Source organism: Lepisosteus platostomus, chromosome 8, assembly GCF_059453375.1.
Source record: "Lepisosteus platostomus isolate fLepPlt1 chromosome 8, fLepPlt1.hap1, whole genome shotgun sequence".
Taxonomy (NCBI): Eukaryota; Metazoa; Chordata; class Actinopteri; order Semionotiformes; family Lepisosteidae; genus Lepisosteus; species Lepisosteus platostomus.
Window position 1 is genome coordinate 62,393,795 of NC_142618.1, and position 23,016 is coordinate 62,416,810.

Here is a 23,016-nt window from a genome sequence, read left to right on the forward strand (position 1 = left end):
AGTAACAAAGAACTACCATTGCTTTTTCAAAAGCTTCAGAAACACAGTAATAAATGCATGCATTATATGTCTCCCAGAAGTGGTTATCAGGGCACAGTGGCACAGATAAATGTTTAGTAGCTATAACATGCAATTCTGTCTCTCGGGTTCTGCTGTAGATGAGAAGCATTCTATGGATTTGTTATTTGATGTAATAGACGCAGGTTAGATGCAATAATGGATTTTTGTGCTCTCTACCTCCCAGCCAAATGCCTACAAATATAGAAATACTTAGAGCTAATCATGCGGGGACTTAATTGGTGTTTGCTAAAACTGTTAAAGCACTGATGCTCTCAGGCACTGAAAAGGAATGTATCCATTCTGAGCAAGTCCATCTGAAAGCACTGGCTCTGAGAAAATGCACCTTTCACACCAACAGCCAGGAGACTTTGGGATTTTGTAGATGCCAGATATCCACACTGTCAAAGGTGATTCAGCCTCTGAAAGAAGTGAATAAGTCACTGCCTAGAACAGCGTTGAAGCCCTGCAAGTCTACCTGCTACTCACCCAGGTTTGTAACGCACAGAACAAAAAACACAGAAAAGAAAATGTTCCCGAAAGAACAGCAGGTCTTTAACTTGTCGTGGGACTTTAAAGAAGCAAAACTAGCAAGATGAAAGGTTCTGTTCTTTTCCATTTAACTGTCATGTTGCAAATTTAATCGTTTCATCATATTAAATCAAAAGGGCACCGCAGACAACATTTTTTAAAGCTGACCTGTTGTGACATGCAAGCGTTTCCATCAAAATAATTATTGTCTAATGAGCACCCTTGAGCCCATAATCGGCCAGCTAAGTGAGCTGCATATGCAGTATGTGTGCTGCTGATGGGTGCTGCAGAGCACAATCGCCACCTGCTGGTCGGCTGTAAGTACTGCAACCGGCGGAAAGGAGACTGTAGCCATCCAAGCCTTTTGGTGTATAGTTTGCCTTTGGAGTTCATGAATGGAATTTGGATTGTCTACTCCTTCAGGATTATATTTAGGAATTTTAATGTATAAGATTTGTATGTCTATACTGTATACACTACTGTTCATATGAAGCACAGCTATAGACCTTTTATGTGTGTTTTTTTTGGCAGCAGGTGATCTCTATAAGCATGACTGACATTCAAAGTGAAAAGCTTGGGTTATGCTGCAGCCTGTAATTAATACAGACCGATTTCCTTATCTTATTGTCAGATGTTTGTCGTTTATTTTCTTATCAGTGATGTTAAAAATAATCCCCAGGGTTTTGCAATTTCTTGTGCTGAAAGCTAGATTTTATCTGGGGAAGCTGCAGAGAGAGTCTAAGTGGTGCAGTTTTCATTAAACAGGGACTCTGGGTCATGCAAGATCGCAGTCCAGCAATATAAAACCGTGGCCTCATCCTCATTTTCTGTGTTAATTAGCAGGAAGCTGTATTGCTGGTTTAGAGCAATGCAGTGAAATTAGAAAATGGATTGTGAATTTATGGAAGTCTAGCATTTTGAGGTTATTTAGCATAAATCATAGCTGAACAAGCATAAGCAGAATAAAAATAAATTGTATAATACAGTACTGTAGAGAGTATGGCAAACTGCAGGGATTGTGCGCTCAGGAAGTTTGGAATTGGAATGTGTGCTCTTCGGTGCAGAATTGAGTGAAATAAGTTGTTCCAAGCATATACAGATTGGACAAACAGAAGCAGGGCTGTTGACTGTCAAAGGTCCTGGGGTTAATTGTTTGTAGTTAGTATTCTGTTCCCTCTTAGTAATTCTTATCTTTCACACTCTTGGAAGAGCAAAGCATTCCTAATTAAACTGAAAGAGTGATATAATTAACAAAAGAAACGTGAAGCATTTCAAAAAGCATGCTTTTTAATTTCTGCTGCGGTGCATCTGCAATTCTAACAAGCCTCCTACAATCAGTGAAGACACGTCAGTGCCTCTGGATGCCAACCTCTGTCCTGGTTTCGTGCATGTTCCCATCCTTGGCAGCGCTTTTTAGAAATGGATTTTTTTACTTAGCCTCAGCCCAGAAAAACTAAGGATTAGTTTGTCACATACCGAGAGGCATTCAAAATGCAACAAATGAGAAATGGCAAAAAAGATTGTGTGTCGGCTTTTGAATGCCTCTCATCATTTAGTCCAAAACCACTCTGACGTATTGGTGGAGCAGTGTTGCGAGACCTGCGTCTGCAGTCTGGAGCACACACAGAGGCGGAGTTCACTGTCAGTCAGCCTGGACGTCTCAGAAGCACAAAGCTAATATAATACGGTACGAATAAACATGTGAAAAAATCAATCAATCACACAAGTGTACTGTAGGTATTTCTGGATATTCATTATTATGTTTAAAAAAGAGTTATTATCACAGTAGTACGAGTGTTACTCAATAATGTGGAAATGCCTTTTGGATACATTTGAAAGAATAACATATTCTTTAATTTCTCCCAGCAAATATTTAGTAATTAGCTAATGCTTTTTGAGTTTTAAATGTTAAATTAACTCTATCAGACAGTTCATAATATTACAATCTCACAACCAAAGTGAGCCTGGTACTGTGGCAGTAAGCACATTGGTTTAGCTAATTTTATGCTGTACAGTGACAGTTTTGTGAGGAAGAGTTTTGGTTTAACTTTTCACTTCGTGTTTCACTTTAACTCCATCATTGCAGCATCTCTTCAAGTTACCTGGAAGAGTTTGTAAAACAGAACGACTGCTATCTTTACCATCTGTAAATGTTAGATTAGTTAGTTTAATGTGTCCATCCGAAGTGCCCAAAAACATACTGCCATATTGCCAGCTCCTGTGTACTGCGAAAGGATGCAAAGTGTCCGGAAATAACAATGGATAAAATCAGAGTATGCTGTGTCACTGCAAGTGTGCCTGCCCATTAGTGTGGCTCCATTTCTCAAGAACTTCTGTCACCATGGCAACCAGTGGAAACATCAGGTTGAAAACCTCAGGGCACCGAAAACGTAACACCAACTTACAGTGTTGGTGCTAAAATAAAGATACAGTATGTGTTTATGTTTCTATGTACTGTTCAGTGTTCTGAATTTTATTCATGTGTTTAGGATTAGGAATGACATGGCAGCATACAGTATGTAAGCCGTGTGCCATGAACTGGTGTCAGTGCTTTATTTCTTTTTGCTCTTTTGCTGTCAATGCTGTTTTAATGAATTGGCTGGCTGATTGATTGGGTTAATCAGTAATTCTACAGTCTCATCATGAGAGCCCTTCATAGTGGGAACCACAGGATGTTTTTTTCTGTGTACATAAAGGTCCCCCTGTAAATGTCAACTGCAGAACACTTTGCGTAAAGCGAAGCGATATCTGCGTTATTGTGAAAGATTCTTTATGTATGGTAACATCATCATCTCTATAAAAAATCTCAAAGCTCCATTTTAATGTCACACTTGAAGAAATCCCCTTGTAAACCCGTCTGGAATAAAATCCTTCGGTTGGACAAAATGAAGATTTGTAACCATAATGTTTTCCTTCCTTTCTTTTTTTTCAAAAACTTCGCTGCAGATGGTTAGGTTGCTGTATGAAGCTACCTAATCCCCCCACTTAAATACCTTTCCACTTAGAGAGCCTGTCCTGCAGCCTTGCTGGAAACAAAAGACTTAAAAGTGAGGAACACATCAAAGACGTAATGCAAAGACAATGAGGGAGGATAAAAGGTGATTACTGGGAACTCCGCAATCAGCTACCTTGATTGTTTCAAACTTGGCATGTTAAACAGACCTACAGTAGCAATAAGAAACTTCTGTACATTAAAAAGTTCATGGACAACTCAAGTGGCCAGGTCATCAATCTTTGAATCTTTGATACAGTGTGAAAAACAGCTGTTTTTTAGGCCATTCTGAAACTGCTGGCTCTGCTGGGTCCTGAAGGCTGTGTTAAGTGCTCTTGGTTCTCTCTCTCTCTCTGTGTGTTTAGGGAGTTCGGATGGCGAGACCCAGAGCTCCCTGAGGTCATCCAGATGCTGCAACACCAGTTCCCCTCGGTGCAGTCCAATGCTGCCGCCTACCTGCAACACCTCTGTTTCGGAGACAACAAGATCAAAGCAGAGGTAACGGAGACGTAATCAGGCCGTGCCGCCGTCCTGAACGCACGCCTTTCTGTGCCTCCGCTCTGCCAAGCACAGCAGCACGGATTCGAGAGGCTAGGTGTTGCTATTTAAAGCACAAAAAACAGAGCAGGGGATGGTGTTTGTGAAAGCAGCATGTGTCCTGTGCTGTCACATTACGGCTTGAAAGCGTTCTTCCTTACAGAAAATCGGACCAGCTCAGCCACCTGCTGTTCTTGTGTTTTTTTTTTCACGTAGTGTCCCAGCAGGACTTCTGCTAATTTCAGAATAATTTCCCCCACTTTCACGACAATAAGGGCAAGCCTCCTAAACGTTTCACTGAAGAATGTAACATGTGTGCCATGTGGTAATCCGACATCACTGGCACCTGTACAGACTGTGAGAGTGAGAGCCTTAGCCTGGTGTGTCTGAAGACATGACCTTTCTGAAGATATGACAACGAAGTCGACTAAGGGCCAGTGCTCATTTTCATATGTGATATCGCAGACTGGGAGAGAAGTTTGAAGGAATTGACCGTCTTTAATGTCTTTGTCTTGGAACTGACCTCAAAAATGATGAAGTAATTTACATACTGAGGAAACGCCTGATAATAAACCTACTGTACCTGCAGACTTCTGACATTTACAGCAGGAGAGCAAGTGAAAGTTAAAGTTAATTTCACAGTGGAAAGCGGAAAGAAGAAGCTTATTTCTCCTTTTCAGTAGACATAAATGACAGAAATAGATTTGACAGAAACTTCTACTTTCTAGTTTCCTCTTTCTGCTTTCAACAAGCTTTACTTGATCATTTGAAACCAACACACGCTGACACAGTTCCCAATTTAAACAAGAATAAAAAATTTTTTGAAGAATTATTTATTGATTTATTGAAGGAACTTGCTTTATATTGTAAAGGATTAATAAGTGAGTATATGGCAAATTGCTATGTCCCTTTAAGGAATGCGAAGAGTTTTTGCACTTTTCTTTTCCTTCCCTCACATTTTTTTGTTCGTTCCACAGTCTCTTTGCACTGCTCTGTATTTTCATTATGTTGTTTTGCAAAAAATGTACAGTACATGTACAGTACCAGTGTGCACTTATCAGCTGAAAAGTTGTAAAACAAGGCTTTTCAACACAGGAGAGAGCCAGTTTATCTGTGGTCATCTCTTGATACGGTGGACAGATTCCCCAGCCGCAGCAGGAATCCTCCAAGGGCACAGACAGGAGTCCCACTCTGAGGAGAAGAGAGGGAACAATTCTTTGCTCAGAGCGTGGCTGACATTTCAAGCATGTGTACTGTCCATGTTGTGCCTGTTGATAAGAGCTCCTTCCAGAAAATGTTAGAAGTCTTTTTGCTTGTACCAGGAGGAGAACTAATGGACACAATAAGATGTATTTTATTTGATATGACAGTCCCTGGAAATCCCTGTTTTTTACACTTCCTGGACGAAAGCTATATAAACATCAGGATGGGCATTAATCAGCCTTTGTTATCCAGGATCCATGGGCACAGTACATATGTAAATGTGTGTGTTAACTGGAGACACCAGAAAGCAAAGACCTAATTCCTCTGGGATGTCGGAGAACTGCTGTGGAACAGTTTAGTTGTGACTGGGAAACAGGTTGTTCCAGGAGGAACTTAAATAGCAACGTTGATGGATTGATGGAGCCCTTGTTGTCCTCCAGTTTGCCTAGAGCCGGAATACAAATGATGAGCTATGCTAATGTAAAGACACCATGGTCCCAGTGGCGAGAGCCTGGAGGTGAGCTTGTATCACTCAGCAGTGCTTCGGCACAGTTTGGTGGCTCCCAGCAGAGAGAGCAGAGAACAGAGTGAGAGCAGTGAGAGCAGTGAGAGCAGTGAGAGCAGTGAGAGCAGAGAGAGCAGAGAACAGAGAGAGAGCAGAGAGAGAGAGCAGAGAGAGAGAGCAGAGAGAGAGAGCAGAGAACAGAGTGAGAGCAGTGAGAGCAGTGAGAGCAGTGAGAGCAGAGAGAGCAGAGAGAGCAGAGAGAGCAGAGAGAGCAGAGAGAGCAGAGAGAGAGCAGAGAGAGCAGAGAGAGAGAGCAGAGAGAGAGCAGAGAGAGAGCAGAGAACAGAGTGAGAGCAGAGAGAGCAGAGAGAGCAGTGAGAGCAGTGAGAGCAGTGAGAGCAGAGAGAGAGAGCAGAGAGAGAGAGCAGAGAACAGAGTGAGAGCAGAGAGAGAGCAGAGAGAGAGCAGAGAGCAGAGAGAGAGCAGAGAACAGAGTGAGCAGTGAGAGCAGTGAGAGCAGAGAGAGCAGAGCAGAGAGAGCAGAGCAGAGAGAGCAGTGAGAGAGAGCAGTGAGAGAGAGCAGAGAACAGAGCAGAGAACAGAGCAGAGAGCAGTGAGAGAGCAGAGAGCAGTGAGAGAGCAGAGAGAGAGAGAGCAGTGAGAGAGCAGTGAGAGAGCAGTGAGAGAGCAGAGAGAGAGCAGAGAGAGAGCAGAGAGCAGAGAGAGAGAGCAGTGAGAGAGCACAGAGCCACTGTCAGCTGGGCTACTGGAAACACTCGTGCTAGAGTGTTGTGAAGGTGTTCTGATGGTGTGACGAGATCGTATCTGCATACACAGTATTCACAGTATCTCCATTGGTAAATCAGACACTACTCAAGACAGAATTCTGTCCTAGTCTCAAGATCCTGAGCCGTTGCTCCGCCAAATGTGATACTGCTTTCCAGAACACTAGCTGTATTAATAGCTTCTAAAGGAGCAGCCACACAGAAAGAAAAAACACTATTGACAAGAATCTGAGGCACCTGAGCCCAGTAACTGTTTCCCTAAGACTTAATGGTTTGTAAGGTGGTGGAAATAAACTGAAAGAATAAATATACATGTATCTGAATCTGTTTAAAAACAGTCAGATCAGACGTCAACAGTAAGCCATTAAGTGCTCTCCCTGTGGTAAGAGCTGCACTGAATAAACAAACAGCAAAGCTAAATAATTAATTCCAGAACAGCCTGTTATACACCCCATCCATTTTCTAACTGCTTTATTCAATTCAGGGTCACGGGGGAGCTGGAGCCTATCCTGGCAAGCAACAGGCTCAAAGCAGGATACACCCTGGAGGGGACACCAGTTTATCACACGGCTGACACAAGTACAAACACACACACACTCACACAAGGGCTGATTTTCCCAGAAGCCAACTAGTCTACCAGTATGCTTTTGGATTGTGGGAGGAAACCCACACGAACACAGGGAGAACACACTTATCCCAGGAGCTGAACCCAGGGCCCCAGTGCTGTGAGGCAGCAATGCTGACCACTGTGCCACAGTGCTGCCCCTATTATGCACTCCTCTAGATTAAAAACAAAATCTTCAGAAGGATGGGAGAGACAGTACTCTTCCATGAATAGCACATCTTTGATCCTGTCTGTAGAAAATGTATTTTTCAAGCTGCGGCATGCACAAGGATACATTGAAAAACCAAGCTGAGATTGCAGTCCCCTTTCTCCCAGTTGGAAGCACATTCTGAAAATGAGCTGTATGTGCAAAAGTTTTATTTAAGTAAAAAAAACATACTGTAGATGTCCTGTGTTATTCAGGAGAGTTCATGCAAAAATGTATTGTGTGTCGCTAGTGATATATGGAGTATGTACTGTAAGTGGAATAATGAATAATGGCAAATGGCAAAAGACCCTGCTCTGGTTTGCAGAATTTCATGGAGAAGGACAATGGAAAAGTGACCAGATTTCAGCTGTCCTAGGATTTGGTATAGAATTTGCTGTTTTTTATCCCAGATGTTTGCGATTTAACATAAAACACTGTAAAACGCCTTCGTCCTCAGGTTGGAAAAAGTCAGACTGATCCCTTGATCTTAGCCCAGATGTGATAGTCTCCTTGGCGTGGTATTGCGGTCTTCTCCACTGCTGTCTGTGCAGGGGTGGGCTCCAGATTTATCCGACGGTAGACAGAGCGCACTCATAGGGAGAATGTCTAGGAAGCCTGTGACTGTTCTTCCAACACCGCCGTGTAAAATCAACACAGGGGTATTGTGCTTTTATAGATAAGAATGTAATTATTGTCACACTTTGGTACAGTACATCTGAGCCCATTACTGTTCGGGCCGGCCTGCGAACTTCTTTAACCAGCATTATCTGTTACATGTTATACATTCTATATTAATACATTATAAGAGTATAATGTGTTTGTATTTCACTTCTCAACTGTCCAAGTATGGGAAATGCATCGTTTAAATTTCCATTCAGGTCATAATGATAACTGCAAAAAAATAGAAGCAGCAGTATCAGAAGTCAGAATGCGAGAGTACGTGACAGGCTCCAGATAGCTGCAGGTTGCTCAGGGACAGGAAGCTGCACAGCCAGCTGTGTTGTGATATGATTTGAATACTTATAATGAGAAATTATCATATATGTAAATGATGTCATTATGTGTCCATAAATTCAGATTCATGAATGACGTCATCTTTCTTCAGATCTAACTCTGTAAGTTAGAGAAAGTTCTCCTTCAGAAATTGCATCATTTATGCACCTTTTTTTTCCCCAAAATAAGTTTTGGAAAGAAAGCAGGATCATTGTGAATATTGCGTTATGTAAATCTGTTACTTTGCTTCACTTCTCTGCTAATGCTAGGCCTGATCAAAGCTATAATATTATTATATTGGAGAACAGAACTGAATACTATCTTGGTGATTTAAAAAAAAGGTTCCTTCATGCCATACGTTTCCACTAATCCCATTGCTCTGTGCACCATCTCCACTTCCGACTCTTCTAATTTGATTTGGTTGCTGCAAGTTGTCAAGTTCTACAGAGAAACACAAAATAAAAGTAAAAATTAATATACGACTCCTCCAGATGAGCATGATCTCAATGTCCAGCATAATTTTAAAATTCAGTGAGTTAGACCCGTAAAACCAAAGCTTAAAAAACATGAAAACGTGATTCAGTACAGCAGGATAGTAAATTAATCTTCCCTGCGCAGGAAGCATTGAAAATCATTGGTGCTCTTCATATTGTGTCATTGAAACCATGCAGAACGTGCCATTGAGATCACACAGAACACATCACTGAAAGATGAAACCACCAGCAGTGGAGAGAGCGGCAGTCACTCTCTTTACAGTGGAGCAGTGGGGAATAGTCTCTCAGCAGGGTACTGATGTTGAGGACCCTGCCTGTGCAAGACAATGTGGAGACGACGAAGACATCAGCGGACCAACACTGCCCCCCTCCTCATGTATTTATTATTAAAAGTGGTGTCTGGTCTTGGTAAAGTTGGGATTGATTGAATCTGCGCTCTGTCATTAACAGTTTCTGAGTGTTGTTGAAATAATTACAGGAAGTGCTTGTTCTAGGGACGGCAGCACACATTAAATAGCACCCTTTCTCCACAGGACAAGATTTAATTAAGGGTTATTGTAACTGAAGGTTAAACATCCATCAGTTAGGTCTGGGAACCGATTAACATGCTGCTTCAGTGAAAGTGCCTTTGACCTGAAGCAAGCACAGTCTTTTTCCACCTGCACGAAATGCGTGCTGCACTGGAAATGTGGTGAATTTTTTTTCAGATCAGCTGGATGGCACTCAGTGTTTCTTCCTCTGCTTTTCTTTTCAGATAATTAGGGGCAATGAAAAAAATTGCTGTACTTTCCTGCAGTCTTGCTGAGATGGTTCCTATTTTGTTGTTGTTGCTTACAAATTATCTCAGAAAAACTGTTCCCGGTCAAAGAGCAGTAAAATAACTAACTACAGCAAGCCAGAAAGCAGATCATGGTGTTTAGTTGTCTGCAAGAAATTGAGGTAGCAAAGGAAGAAATTCATTTATTATTAATAGTTGTCAATGACTAATCACTCTTCTTTTGACCTCAGGGGCTTGCATCATGCACAGCTTTGGGTGTTTAGAGAGGATCATTCACATGTGTCACACAGTAGCTAATGTCTGCATTGCAAAGATGTCTTACAGCATAAGCTGGCACGTGTGCAGAGTTCATCAGCGGCAGGATTTCAGAGGTGTGTTTTGCTGAGAGCACTACAGTGTGAAGTTTGCCATCAGGCTCCAGTCCTACCATTCCAGGGTGGAGTGAAGCTCAGTCACCATCCTGTTATTCCCCCTGGTGCTGCAGGAATCTGGGCTGCCTCAGCTCCGGTGCTCTCTCCCAAGTTTCCCCATGACTCATGCAGCTTGTCCGCCATCTCTCCCGCACTGGCCACACCCCAAACAGGGGTCAGAATGTCATCCTACAGAAAGGAGCACCTTAGCATCCAGTTCTGAGGCAATTTTAAATTTTAAGTACGATTGAATTGTTTGCCAAAAGTACTGTATGTCTGGCAAAGTCCAAGAATTTTCTTGTATTGACGTGTGCAATAAGTCAAGATGAGTTTGCTGTCACTTGAGCTTCACTAAGACTAGGAACCTTCTGCAAACTTTTTCATTGTTCATGTTTTCTTCACATAAGTTGACAATAGAAGCATTTTCATAGATTCAAATTAGTCAATAAAACAAGCTGTCTGTCCACCATCTGAGATATACTCACGTCCTACTAAACCCGTCCTAATTAGAAGACAGATATAGAGCAATGTTATTGATTTGTTTTGGCAGATTATACTGAAACGTACATCTGCCGGGCTTTGGCACTGCGTTCAGAATCCCATCACTGTCACTTCCCAGCAGCTAATCGCATCTGAATTCCAATATAAGTAGTTCTGTCCTTAATATAGAGCAGGTTAGATACACCAGCTGTAGTAGTGAGGCAAAAATTTCCTTCCTGTGTATAATCTGCAAATAAGACATGTATATTTATGCCAGTAATATGTTCATCCGTCTTCCATCCCTCTTGCATACCAAGTAGAGCCACAGCAAGCTGGACAACAGCCTGGCCAATCAGCAAGAGGAGACACAGGCAACTCCATGGATTCTCCTAAGTGCTTAATTAGGCAGTTGCTTCAGAACATGCGAAAGTTTGCAAAGGGGAGAAAGCCACCTGGCCCATCTGTCGCTTCAGGTAGCTAAGTGCTTGACAGATCCAAGGATGTTATCCGGTCGTTTCTTGAAAGAAGCCAAGGTATCGGCTTCAACCACGTGGCTGGGCAGCTTGTTCCACATCCCCACAAGAATCTGGGTAAAGAAATGCAAGTGCCCCTGTTCACAGTTTTAAATACACTTCTCCATGGCTCCCACCTGTGTCCCTGGCTCCTGCTGTCCCTTCTGAAGGAATCAGCTTGGTTTGACTCTGCTAATGGCTTTGCGAAGTAGCGGTATTCAGGGTAGGGGACAAATAACCAGTAATGTGCCAAATAATTACATCTGTCCCTACCAGTTGCTTTCTCTGGCTTCCCGAGAGCAGATCATTCTTGCCTTAATGACTGGCAAAAGTCACAGTGTGTTCCAGGAGCCTGGTCTGCGCAGTGTAGCTTCTCTTCCAACACGCACCTGTGCCGTGAGACCCGGAAAACAAAGAGATAGATGGCATAAAAAACCTCCTTTCCCGTCTGTCCCTGCAGATCCGCAGACAAGGGGGGATTCAGCTGCTCGTGGACCTGCTGGATCACCGCATGGGCGAGGTGCACAGGAGTGCCTGCGGGGCCCTGAGGAACCTGGTCTACGGGAAGGCGAACGACGACAACAAGATCGCGCTGAAGAACTGCGGGGGGATTCCTGCGCTGGTCCGGCTGCTGCGGAAGACTGCGGACGTGGAGATCAGGGAGCTGGTCACAGGTGAGCTCGGGCACGAGCCGCAGACATGCTGCCGGGACATGACCCACTGGCACGCCTGCAGGGCTTCAGAAAGTCTGGGGCGTCACAGAGAAATGGAAATCATTTTGTTTATTATATTACCTTCTAGGAATTACTCCATCATAAAGAGGAGTGAAATTACAAAGAGTATAGGTTTCTTTTTTTTTCTGGTGCCTGCGAGGCAACTTAAAAAACATAGTGTTGGTTCCGACGTTCAATGCAGTTTGTAAAATATATGCACCAAAAGTTAGAATTTGCACTCACAGTTGGCAAAACGAAAAATATTTCATTCGTTTTTAGACCAATATTTATTTCAGATGGTAGGGAAAGCCGCCAAAATGTTGAATTGTTATGTAGTATCGTTGTTATTAAGATGAAATCATATTAAAAACAAAATGAACCAAGAAGTAAATGGTTGTACGTTTCTGGTGACTCACCTCTCCTTTGAGCTTTAGTCAGGAAATTGTAAGGAAAAGTGGAGACTGAGCTTTCTTTGAAGTAAAGTTTCCCTCCCACATTTTAGAAAGAGGTTGATTCAGCATCCACTCAAAATTTACAGTTACAGTCAGTAGTTTATTCATCTGTGTTCATAACTAACAATCTGTGTTCCATACAATCTTATTACTCAAACTGAGTTGTGCGAATAATTCTTATCCTGTGATCTAGATAAATGCATTGGATATAGTATACAGTATATATAGAACCCACTCTATTACTGTCATTGTTATTGTGACTATTACTGTCCCTAATAATAATATACAAGAACACATTTCTGAAAATGTGTCTTTATTGAGTCAGCTCTGGTGCCCTGAAATAAATACGGGCTCATCTCAATATGTTTAATGGGTAGAGCTTCCTGCTGCCATCGTCTGCTCCACAGAACAACTCCTCCGGTTTGGAGTTGAAGTGGGGGAGGTGTCTTGGTCAGGAGTGACTTTGTCCTGCAGCGCTGTAAGCGCTGTAAACTGATGCCCCCAGGGTTATTTCTGTCTCTGTTCATGATGTCCTTCACCTACCACTCCCCTTTAATTGGCTGTCACTTGAAATAAAAGAGCTATGATTTGTAGCATGAAATGGGTCTGGGGGATGCGTGCATCCTAATTGACTGACCATATTACAGTATCACATCACTGCCAATGGGAAAAATTGGTCCTGGCAGCTAACAGTTATCACACTAAAAAATCAAAGACTTTAAATTCTGTTTTGTATAACTATGTAAAAAATAAATAAAACAACTTCTCTGATTGGCAACACCCTGACTTGCTGAAAATGAATTCTGTCACCATGTCAAGAGAAGCTCCATTTCCTGTGACTCTCTCCTGAAAAGGTTGAAAGGCTTGATTTCTATATATAATTATTAAAAAGGTCCTGCTGTGGTTGTCTCTTCTCTGGTAATTACTTATCATACCGCTTATCATGGTCTCCTCCTGGTCTCAGATGACTTCACTGTTGTCGCTGAAGAAGTCAATGCCTTAAAGGATCTGGAAAACATGACCCATGTGCCCTTGTAGGCTTCTCTCAAGACTGAAGAGATTCAGTTCTTTTGGCCTGGTAGTGTAGAACCTTCCTTTAGGCACAGGAATGTATCTGGTTGTTTTTGTTCTCTGAATGGATTACAGAATGCTTTTGTATGGTGCTGACAAAAATTGTGTACAATTCAAAATTGTAATTGAGGTTTTAGCAGTGCACTGTATAATTTTAATATGCTATTCCTTCATTTACTGTATATTCTAAAACATTAACTATACAGTTTAGCCTAACATTTTATTTGCCTTTTGTATTGCTTCCTCACATTGTCTAGAGGAGACAAATTATAATTTGCACAGCAGTGGTTGTGTTCTTAGCTATCAAACCAGTGTTGTCATGACTTCTGGAATCTTGTCCTCTGGAATCTTGTCCACAACATTTAATAGTTTTGATAAACTCAGAATACAGAACAAAGAAAAAACAAAGTCTTTGTTTTTAAAAAACAAAGTCTAATGCACTAAGGCAACTCTGTTGTTGGACAAATGTGAGGATAACACCCATGTTCAGCTGTGTTCTGCACTGCTGTGTATCACAGGTTCTGCGATGTCCATCCAGGCCTGGCATGTCATCTGACATCCAGGACTATCTTTAACTAAATAACGTAGTCTTGCTTTGTGAGCACCAGGGACAGGATGTGACAGGAACAACCTCTAGAGGAACCTCTAACTGAGATGCTGAGTGAAAGAGAGGTTGTAATGTTGCCAAGTCTGAAAGAAGACAGAAAAAGATTTGGGTGCGTGTATCCTACATGTTTGTTTGTAAGAATAATCAAACAGTTTAAGTAAAAGGCAGATTAATAGGAGGTTGCAGTAAAATAATGTTAAAACAGCTATGGTTACAATGATCTACGTAGTGTGTGTCTATATACTATGTAAACTACTGTAGGACATTAGCCATTAAAGTAATTTACTCCAGCTCCTTGTTAATTTAGAAAAAAAATTGAAGTAAAAATGTTTCTAATCAAATAATTTGCCATTGTAATTTGTAATGTTCCTCAACACTGGTGTTAACTATATACACATTAAAACATAATCTATTTTTACCTGTGTTCTAAATTAAAAAAGGAAGAAACAGGTACAAATCTCTTTATATGCTTACCATAGGTTGATTTGCCTATGGATTCAGATATTGTCATTGATTAGAAAAGGCACCCGAATGAAAGTAACTCACATCGACATGGCGTTATTATCCCAAACCATGTTCTTAGCTAAAAATAATCTATTTTTTTGCTAACAACGATATCAGTAGTCTTGCCCTGATTCGGTTTTGAGTGAATGATTTTCGACTGCTGACATTGTTCGCGATGCAGATTAGTTTTGACGGGAGCTGCCATCTTTGTTCTTCTCGCTCGTCCTCTTGATGAAACTGAAATATCCTCTGAATGACGTCTCAAGGAAAAAGGGGGCTTGAACGTTTATTATCATGGATGAAAGACCAGCTTAAGGAATCAGTCTTTGCTCCTCACATCATTGTGTTCTTTCATATAGTTAGTCATATTTTTCATTCTCAATTAATCCATTCAATTGACCACGGCTAACATACTTAAGCTTAGCCTTTTGAAGAAATATTGAGAACTGACAGCCTGGCTCACAAGGCATATTTGTACAGAAGAGTCTAGTTAAGTACCCGGAGCAAGGACTCACCGAATTGAGGCTGTGCAGTACTTTTGAATTGAATTAGAAAGTGGAAATATCCATCAAAACTGTGATTACATACTTGGCAACAATGAAACCTGCATATCATATAAGTAACTTTTATAACAGTAGCTTGCTGCCATTGTTAATCCAGTTAAATGCTCATCTTGTCCTTTGTATGACATGATTTTCATGAGGAGAAAACTGGCTTCTTATTTGTTCCTCAGACTATGCTGTCCAATCTCCCATCACCACAGGCTCCTCCCACCTAAATAATGAGATACATTAGAGCTGATTTTATTCTCAACAGCCTGTGGTAGACTGGAATGTGAAATTAGGTTCAAACAGTATCAGCACACATACTGTACACTTGTGGATTCACAAAGCAAAAGAGTATAGCTGATATATTCCTGGGTGAAATACAACATCAGCAAAATGGCATTCTGCCAGTATTCTGAAATGAATGTGGAATATGAAATGAAAAGGGGAAGCTAACAGCTACTGTATATCTTTGCCACAAAGTAAATAATTAATAAATAAAAAAATGTGTTTAACAGCACAAGTACACAGAGGCTGCAGTACTCCAGAGAAAGCTGTGCTTTAAGAGGTAGTCTGGTCAAATCATTTTTAATTCATCGTGTGTCTTCTAACTTTCGCAGTTTTTGCTTCAGCCCACTCATTTGATCTTATGATTAGGGGCCTGTTCATGGGTAAATTAGAATGACCTGACTAATCTGCAGTCCAGGGCAAAGCCTCCAGATGCTGGTCTAGACACTCCAGTGAAGCTGATGTAAAGATTAATTAAGTCATTGGAATGTCAGCTGCTGGCTAATTATAAATTACCCCCAGGTGAGGGGCCATTGACGCCACTTATAAGTTTGAGAATGAATGGATAAACATTAGCATTTCGCCTAGAAAAACCTTATGTTCTAAATTGGTGTTTTTTAAACAGAGGCATAAATAGATAGCCTGGAGAGATGGGGCAGCATGGCAGTGCAGTGGCTAGTGTTGCTGCTTCACAGCGCTGGGCCTGGTGTGAGGGTGCCTGTCCGTGTCTGGGTCCCATCCTGCACCCAGGGTGCTGTCTGTGTGGACTTTGTGTTCTCCCCATGTGTGCATAGGTTTCCTCCCACAGTCCAAAGGCATACTGGAAGGCCAATTGGCTTCTGGGAAAATTGGCCCTGGGTGTGAGTGTGTGTGTGTTTGTGTCTGTGTGCGGCGTGCGATGGTGCCAGACACTTTCTGGGACTCTGCATTCGATAAAGGGTTTAGAAAATGGATGGGTGGATAAAATGGAGAGGACAACTGGAAGCTGAATCGCACGATCAGGATATTGGAAAATGTGTAAACCTGAGGAAGAAGGAGTCACTGTGTAGCCACACACATTACACTAGGTTACGCTACTGAAGACCTCCACACATGCTGCCGAAGTTGGTGCATTTGATTTGCTGAGCAAACAGATTGGCTCTGCTGGACCTGGCTGTGTGGAGCCGAGCGTGCAAGTCACCGTTTTTTTTTACTAGTACTAAAACATTTTCAGCACAATTCAAAGCAATCAATAAAACCCACTTTGCATGTCATTGGGAGGTGTAATGAAACCAGCACAGCCCACCACAATAACATGCCTCCCCGTCAGACACTGTACTGTACTGTATATACAATCTGCCAAGACAGACAGGAATACCCAGGTCATTCTCTCTCTATTGCTGCAGCTAAAATTTTAACCTTTGCAATGAATTGATGGAATGATGACTGGATTTCTGAAACAGTCTACTGACTCTGGCTAGTTCAGTTTCTGAAATCTGGCTGTAGCTTTTAGACTGGAAAAAAAAACGTTACAAGAGTCAAATAAAGGTAAAAGTCAATAAAATGTGTCCTCGATTTCATTTACCTTTTCAGTTGATGAATAAGCTAGTGGTTTATGTGCAGCTTCTTAATAGGATTTCACTGAGATTTATATGAGTCTGCCTGATGTTGATTGCCAATGCAAGCATGCAGTAGCTACAAAAGCGAATCAGTTGTTGTAAACTTAAACACTCAAATCAGACCAAATATCACATCACAGAGCGATATCATAAATATCAACATCACAAATTAACAGACTAAAAGAATAAACTTGTTGAGTGCAGATTTCGAAATGTGCTTTAGAAAACTGGTTGTGAGACTTCCTACACACGATAACCTTTCTTATCATTTGCCACAGAATGTCATTATGACCAATGCACCCGATTTTCTCTGAGGATAAACAGAACGTGTGAAAGCAAAATACGTTTGACCTTAATGGCTAGTTTTTTTTCCTTTTAGTATTTTTCAATCTCTTTTCTTAAAGCTCCCAGCAAAGTGGACCGGCCCAAGTGTGTTTTATCTTATTCTCCGATTCTTGCATGGCACTGATAAGTAGAATTGTGTTCTGTAGACATCAATCAAGGCAGGGGAGGTGGAGGTAGTGGAGCAGAGGAAATCTATTCCAAGCCTTGACCTTTGGATGGGCTTCAAGGTTATCACCCTTGTCTGACATAAACCTCACCATCTTCATCTGAAATAGTTGGGGAGCTGGTGTTTTCCACCCTCTAAATGGGTCGTTGTCCTGTGCAGACAGCACCTTTCATGTTCTTAGTGGTTCAGGGATGGTAATTGGGTGCCATGTGTGTGGAGGTGATACTGAGTGCTACGGCTCCTGGGTTCTGCAGTGACAGAATTAGTGACAGCACAGGCACTGGGCACACTTTCTCACATGTTTCATCACGTCCCTCTGGGCCATTTTCACACTTAGGGGCCCCAGGAGCCGCTTTGTCAACAGTAACAAGTGTAAGAATGTGTTCTTTTCATTATTTTTCATGACACACTACAGTACCTATGATTTTTATTTTCTTTACATTTAAGCTGTTCCTGGGTTCATACGGATTTACTGTACTGTACAGTAAACACATCCCTTTCCTAGCCTCTGAAAAAGTGTGTTTCAGTCCCTTCTGTCTTATGGCAGTAAATTTCCTTATGATGTTTTAATGATTTTGTCATGAGGATTTACAGTATGCAGGCTTGAAACACTTGGCGGGCACACGGAAGATAGTTAAGATTTCCCTCTTTTCACCTGTGAAATGCAAGACATTTGAGATGCAGCTCAATTTCGAAAGGCCGCTCAGTCTTCGTGGATCCCTCTCTACTCTCATGACAGTGAAGGATATGGATTTCCTCTCTGGACTCTTGCACAATTAAACCGCTGGTCCTTCTTTCCCACAGCAGAAGCCTCACATGCACAGTGGTGCACAAAGTGTATGTAGCTGTTTCCTTGAGCTGAAGAAACTACCTGAAGCTCATATCTATTTACCACCATATGGTATCTCCCCGGCCTGGGTGCATTGTGCTTAGTATGAAAAATTTAAGAACACATCAATGGCACAGGCATCTAATATTACAAAGAGATTTTAGTATTATGTACAGTACCTGTTTTCTAGCTTTATTTTTGGAGCTGTTGAATTGGAGGCAGAGCTAGCCCCTACAGGGGGTGGTGAGAACAGAGGTGGCCCAAAAGAAACATTAAATCTCTCCTTAAGGAGTTCTCTGCTGTCCAGGGAGACAGGGGGAATCTCATCTTCCTAGTTATGTTTACGTTGATACTTAGCAGCTGGGTACAACTAAAATGAATGAAAAAGCACAGCACAAGAGGAAAAAAATGGATATCATCATGCAAAAATTACTTTAAAACAACCTTACAGTGTTAAAAACATAAACATATTTTAAGTACAGTAGGTAGCTGCATCAGTATGCGTAGGCTGCAGAGGAACAAGTTAAGATTTATTCCATGCTGACAAGAGAAAGTGTTTCTTTACTTCTCTTTCCAGCATGGAATAAAGCTTCACTTCTTCCTAAACATATTTTATTCCACTTCTCAAATAATTCTGCAGGAAAGGAAATAAGAAAAACCTCAGTAGTGTTTTGTTGTCATGCTCAGTAGATTCAAAACTCCAAATAGTCAAATGACTTTGTAAATCTTTATTAAAATGATCACCTGAGGTCAGCTGATTGGTGTGACTGCAGAAGAGTTTATTTAAAAGTCATACAGAATAAATGAACAGTACCAGTTGTCACTGCATGAGGACTCAGGGTGCAGTGCCAGAACATTTTAGTTTCTCTCACTATTTGAAATGCAAATTAGTTTGTCTTCCATTTTACTGCAGTGATGCTTCTGATGTGAAAGCCAGTATCAGCATGTCAGTAGTAATAAGTGAGATATGCCACACTTTAAGTATATAGATAAGACCGTGGATATATATCAATGAGGCAACATACCTCTAAGATGCCATGTTCTGTGATTTCTCCTGAATATATTTTACAATTTACAGTACAAAGACCAAACAAGTCATCTACAGTGTATAAGTGATGATAGACAAAATCCACCATGTAAAAATGTTTCGGTACAAGAGCAATTTGCAGTACTATCATCTAGTGTGACGCATCTGACGCATCTGACGCATCATGGGGTTAATCAGAATACAGCATGGGCCTTTGTAATTCCAGAGGCTAGAAATTCTCACTTGCCTATTCATAAAAGTTAGTGCAGAAAGCATACAATTCAGACAATAAGGACTGTCAATAGGCAAGACAGCATTCGCACTGACCTTTCACAAGTGCTTCCAGAGAGTCCTGGCAGCTGTTTAGACAGGCATGTGGATTCTGGCTGAAAGTATGACTTGGAGCCAATTTTTATCGATAATCATACTCCACTGGAAACACAGAGCCATTTGAATTTTAGACCAGTCATTTGCAGAGCAAGTGCTGTCTTGATTCAGGCACTGTTCCTTAACAACAGTTACAGGTCTAGGAACTGTCCTGTACCTTTCCATTTTTATTCTGACTGTGGTTTCAATGTAACACAAAGGCTTGACAATGTATCTTAAGAATCTTAGTTTCAACTCAGACTAACAGAGTTTTTCTGGCTCGGTGTGATCAGTGATTAAAACCCTTGTTTTAATCCTCTTGATCTTGGTCACCCTGATGACTTTCAGACTCTGAATAGAAATGTGACTACCCGGCAGCAACCCCTGGGAGAATTTCAGCAACCAGCCTGCCTCCTTGCCTCCTGCCTGTTTCTCTGGGGATGCTAAGCATGATTTGATACTTCAGCGAAGGAGCTGGAGTGCTGATATTAACCTATTTCAACTCTCTGGTGAACAGACTCTCCTTCCAATCTAGAACTTCAAAGGAATGTGGCTGCATTCTGCTGAAAGACACCCTTTATACTGTAGTTGTGGCATTTGCAAAATCTCAAACATGGCATGTAACTGAAATCTGGGCAAAACACAGAAAATTGCATTGCTTTTATTGCACATGGATTCCCCCCAGGAAGCAATTAAGTTTAATTTACAGTAGCAACCATGTTTTGGTATTTTAAAGAAACACTTAAAGCTAACTTCAGATTCTTTTAATGATTTCCACAAACATGGGATTTTTTAATGTACCGTTCAGTAGCTTACAGCAAAATAATTTTCCTTAACAGGGCATGAATTAAAAAATGACAGAATGAGGATATTTTTCTCTTCTGCAGTGAGAGGCAAGGAGCTCACAGAAAACTGGCTCAGCTGTTTGAAATCGGTGCTCGTTTGTACAACTTTGCTGCTGATGGTTAGTCAGTAGTCTCAGCACCTTGCTGAACCTAAAGCCCATTAGAATGAAGCAGTCAAAGAGAAAACATGAACCACCTTCTTCAGATGTTCTCCAAAATAAGGAACATGTAGTGTAAAAAGGCCAAAGTCTCATATACTGTATGCCTTGAGTGTAAAGGCTTCCTCATCATCATAACAGGTTTTCCAGGTGTGAAGGTGAGCACTGTGTTCAAGAGGAACTTTGGCTGGGCTGAAGGTGGCACATACAGTAGCTGCAGATAGTGACTGGAGCAGTCTTGGGGCTCATAGCTGGAAAGTTGTGGGTTCACCTCCTTGCTGAAGTGCTGCTGTTGTACCCTTGAATTATTCAAGTTGCCAGCCATGTACCCACATACCCAGCTGTATAAATGGGTCTGAAGGTAGGTACAGTAGCTTTGCATAAATTGAAATATCCCAATGAAGAACACATTTAGGTAGGAGAAGCATGAAAGATAAAAGATGAGGCAGTCCCATTCACACAGCAAATAAAAGATGACATCACCCAACTGCACGCTTTTGACTGTGATTGTAATCAGGAGAAAAATGACTTCTGGGGGTTTTGAATTAAGTGAGAAGTGTGCTGCAAATTTCAGTGTGAAAGGCTTTGAAGGTCATCTTTGTCAATGCGGAAGGTTATTTTTTTTTAATTGGTTCATCTCCTGGAGTCTCGCTTAGCTGAACTTGCATACAGCTGAACCTGTGTGCTTTTGGCTTTGATTGTCAGACACTATATGTTCATTTAATCCTGCAATTGAATGCAGTGTCCTGAAGGTGACACGCAACTCCAGTCCTTTTAATTGGCTACAGACCAAAGGCCACTGCTCAGATGCCCACAGCTCAGTCATGGCATACATTTAATCAATGCTCTCCTGTGGTTCTGTCTTCCCTAACACAGAGATATGCATTGTGCTTGACTGGAATTACTTAATTATACAGTGTGTGATGGTGGAAGAGGGGACTGACTTACACTATATTACTAAATGAGAAGACATTGAGCATGATAATTGAAATTTTACAGATAAAACCAGACCAAATAGGATCTTCAAAAGCATTGCAGAGTGGGTCACTGAAGGGTTGCTACCTTTCCAGTCTATTACGCTGTGTTTGGTTTTGTAGATTTGCATAATCTTCAGCCTTTCTCAGGCTTTGTTGAAACCATGAACTGCAATATCTAATCAAGCTAAGTGCCATATTCATTTTCTCTCACTGTCCCAGGCTTTCTAAAACGACTTCTGATTTAAAATAGAATTAAAGTAATCCAAACTTTTGTTTTCTACGGATGAGCAGGAGACATTAGCTGGTTTATCTGGAATCACTGTGAATGTTTTCACAGTGACTGCACAGATAATCGCAACCTTGTATTGAGGGTGAATTTATTATGCTGTAGCAGAAAGTGAATGATGTTCAAGGATAAGCCTCTAATGTGCCTTATTTAGTATTATAATGCTAAAATCGCATTAAACTTAAACAGATTCTAAAACACTGAGGGTTCATAGTGATTATGCTCATTATTTTTCCTTTTTTCATTTGAGGGGAAATGCCCCCCAGTTATAAAACTGCTGAATGATCCATTATCTAATGAAACACATTAAGAGCTTATAAAGAACATGCTGATAAGCATGCAAGAGAAAAATACAAATAAAAAATAACCGCAAAGGATTCGATTTGAAAAGCGTGTGTGCAGAGGAATGCTGTGGCAGAAGCGGCTGAGGTAAAGATGAGTTCGCAGTGCAATGCTCTCTTGACTTCAGTCACTTCTGAAGTATTGAAGAGCCCGCAGGACACAGTGTCTTGGGCATGACTCCTGCATTAACGTTTACACACAGGGAAGAGTTATAATGTACTGCAGAGCCCGGTTACTACAAAGGGTACCATTATATAAATCTTTATTAAATCATTATAAAGACTTTAATAGCAAATACAGTATATTAATCTCATATCAAAATGCACAATTCTGTGTAAATTTCCATTGAGTATATTCTGCTGTGTGGTGTTTTTTAGAATGCCTCATCCATTTTACAGTATGTGCTCCAGTCATTGTCTTTTTAGCTTGTCAACAGCTACATTAACCAAATTGTGTGGCTTTTCTTAAGTAGATGTGTTTTGTGTTTTAACAGTTACCATTCACCTGCAAAAAAAGAACAAAATTGCTACAAAATGCTAAGGCACAGTGCTCACATCTGCACGCCCTTTTCTTCTACTCTGCATGGCTTCCCTTGTTTATCCTGTTCTAAACAAGATGCACTCTATACTCCTCAAACCCCCAAAAATGTCTTTGATGCCTCTACAGAGATTGTTGTTGAGATGTGCCTTATTCCTTTAAAAAAGATGTTTGGAAAATAATCTACTCTGCTTACCTTCCCGGAAACTCTTTTTTTGGTTTTGTTTTTTTTTTTCTTTTTATTTGCTGTAGAATGTTCTTTGTCAGCAGT

At 41.2% G+C, this 23,016-nt stretch overlaps 1 protein-coding gene across 5 annotated transcripts in view; it reads left to right on the forward strand.

Annotated features, from left to right (window-relative positions):
- The window catches only part of LOC148657673 (catenin delta-2-like), a 305,588-nt gene that overhangs the window by 204,690 nt on the left and 77,882 nt on the right, over positions 1–23,016 (forward strand). For all 5 annotated transcript variants that reach the window (XM_088644228.1, XM_088644229.1, XM_088644230.1 and 2 more), the window contains 2 exons: positions 3,946–4,078; positions 11,550–11,763. In XM_088644228.1, coding sequence (XP_088500354.1) covers positions 3,946–4,078; positions 11,550–11,763 — 347 coding nt within the window. The remainder of the gene's footprint in view (positions 1–3,945; positions 4,079–11,549; positions 11,764–23,016) is intronic.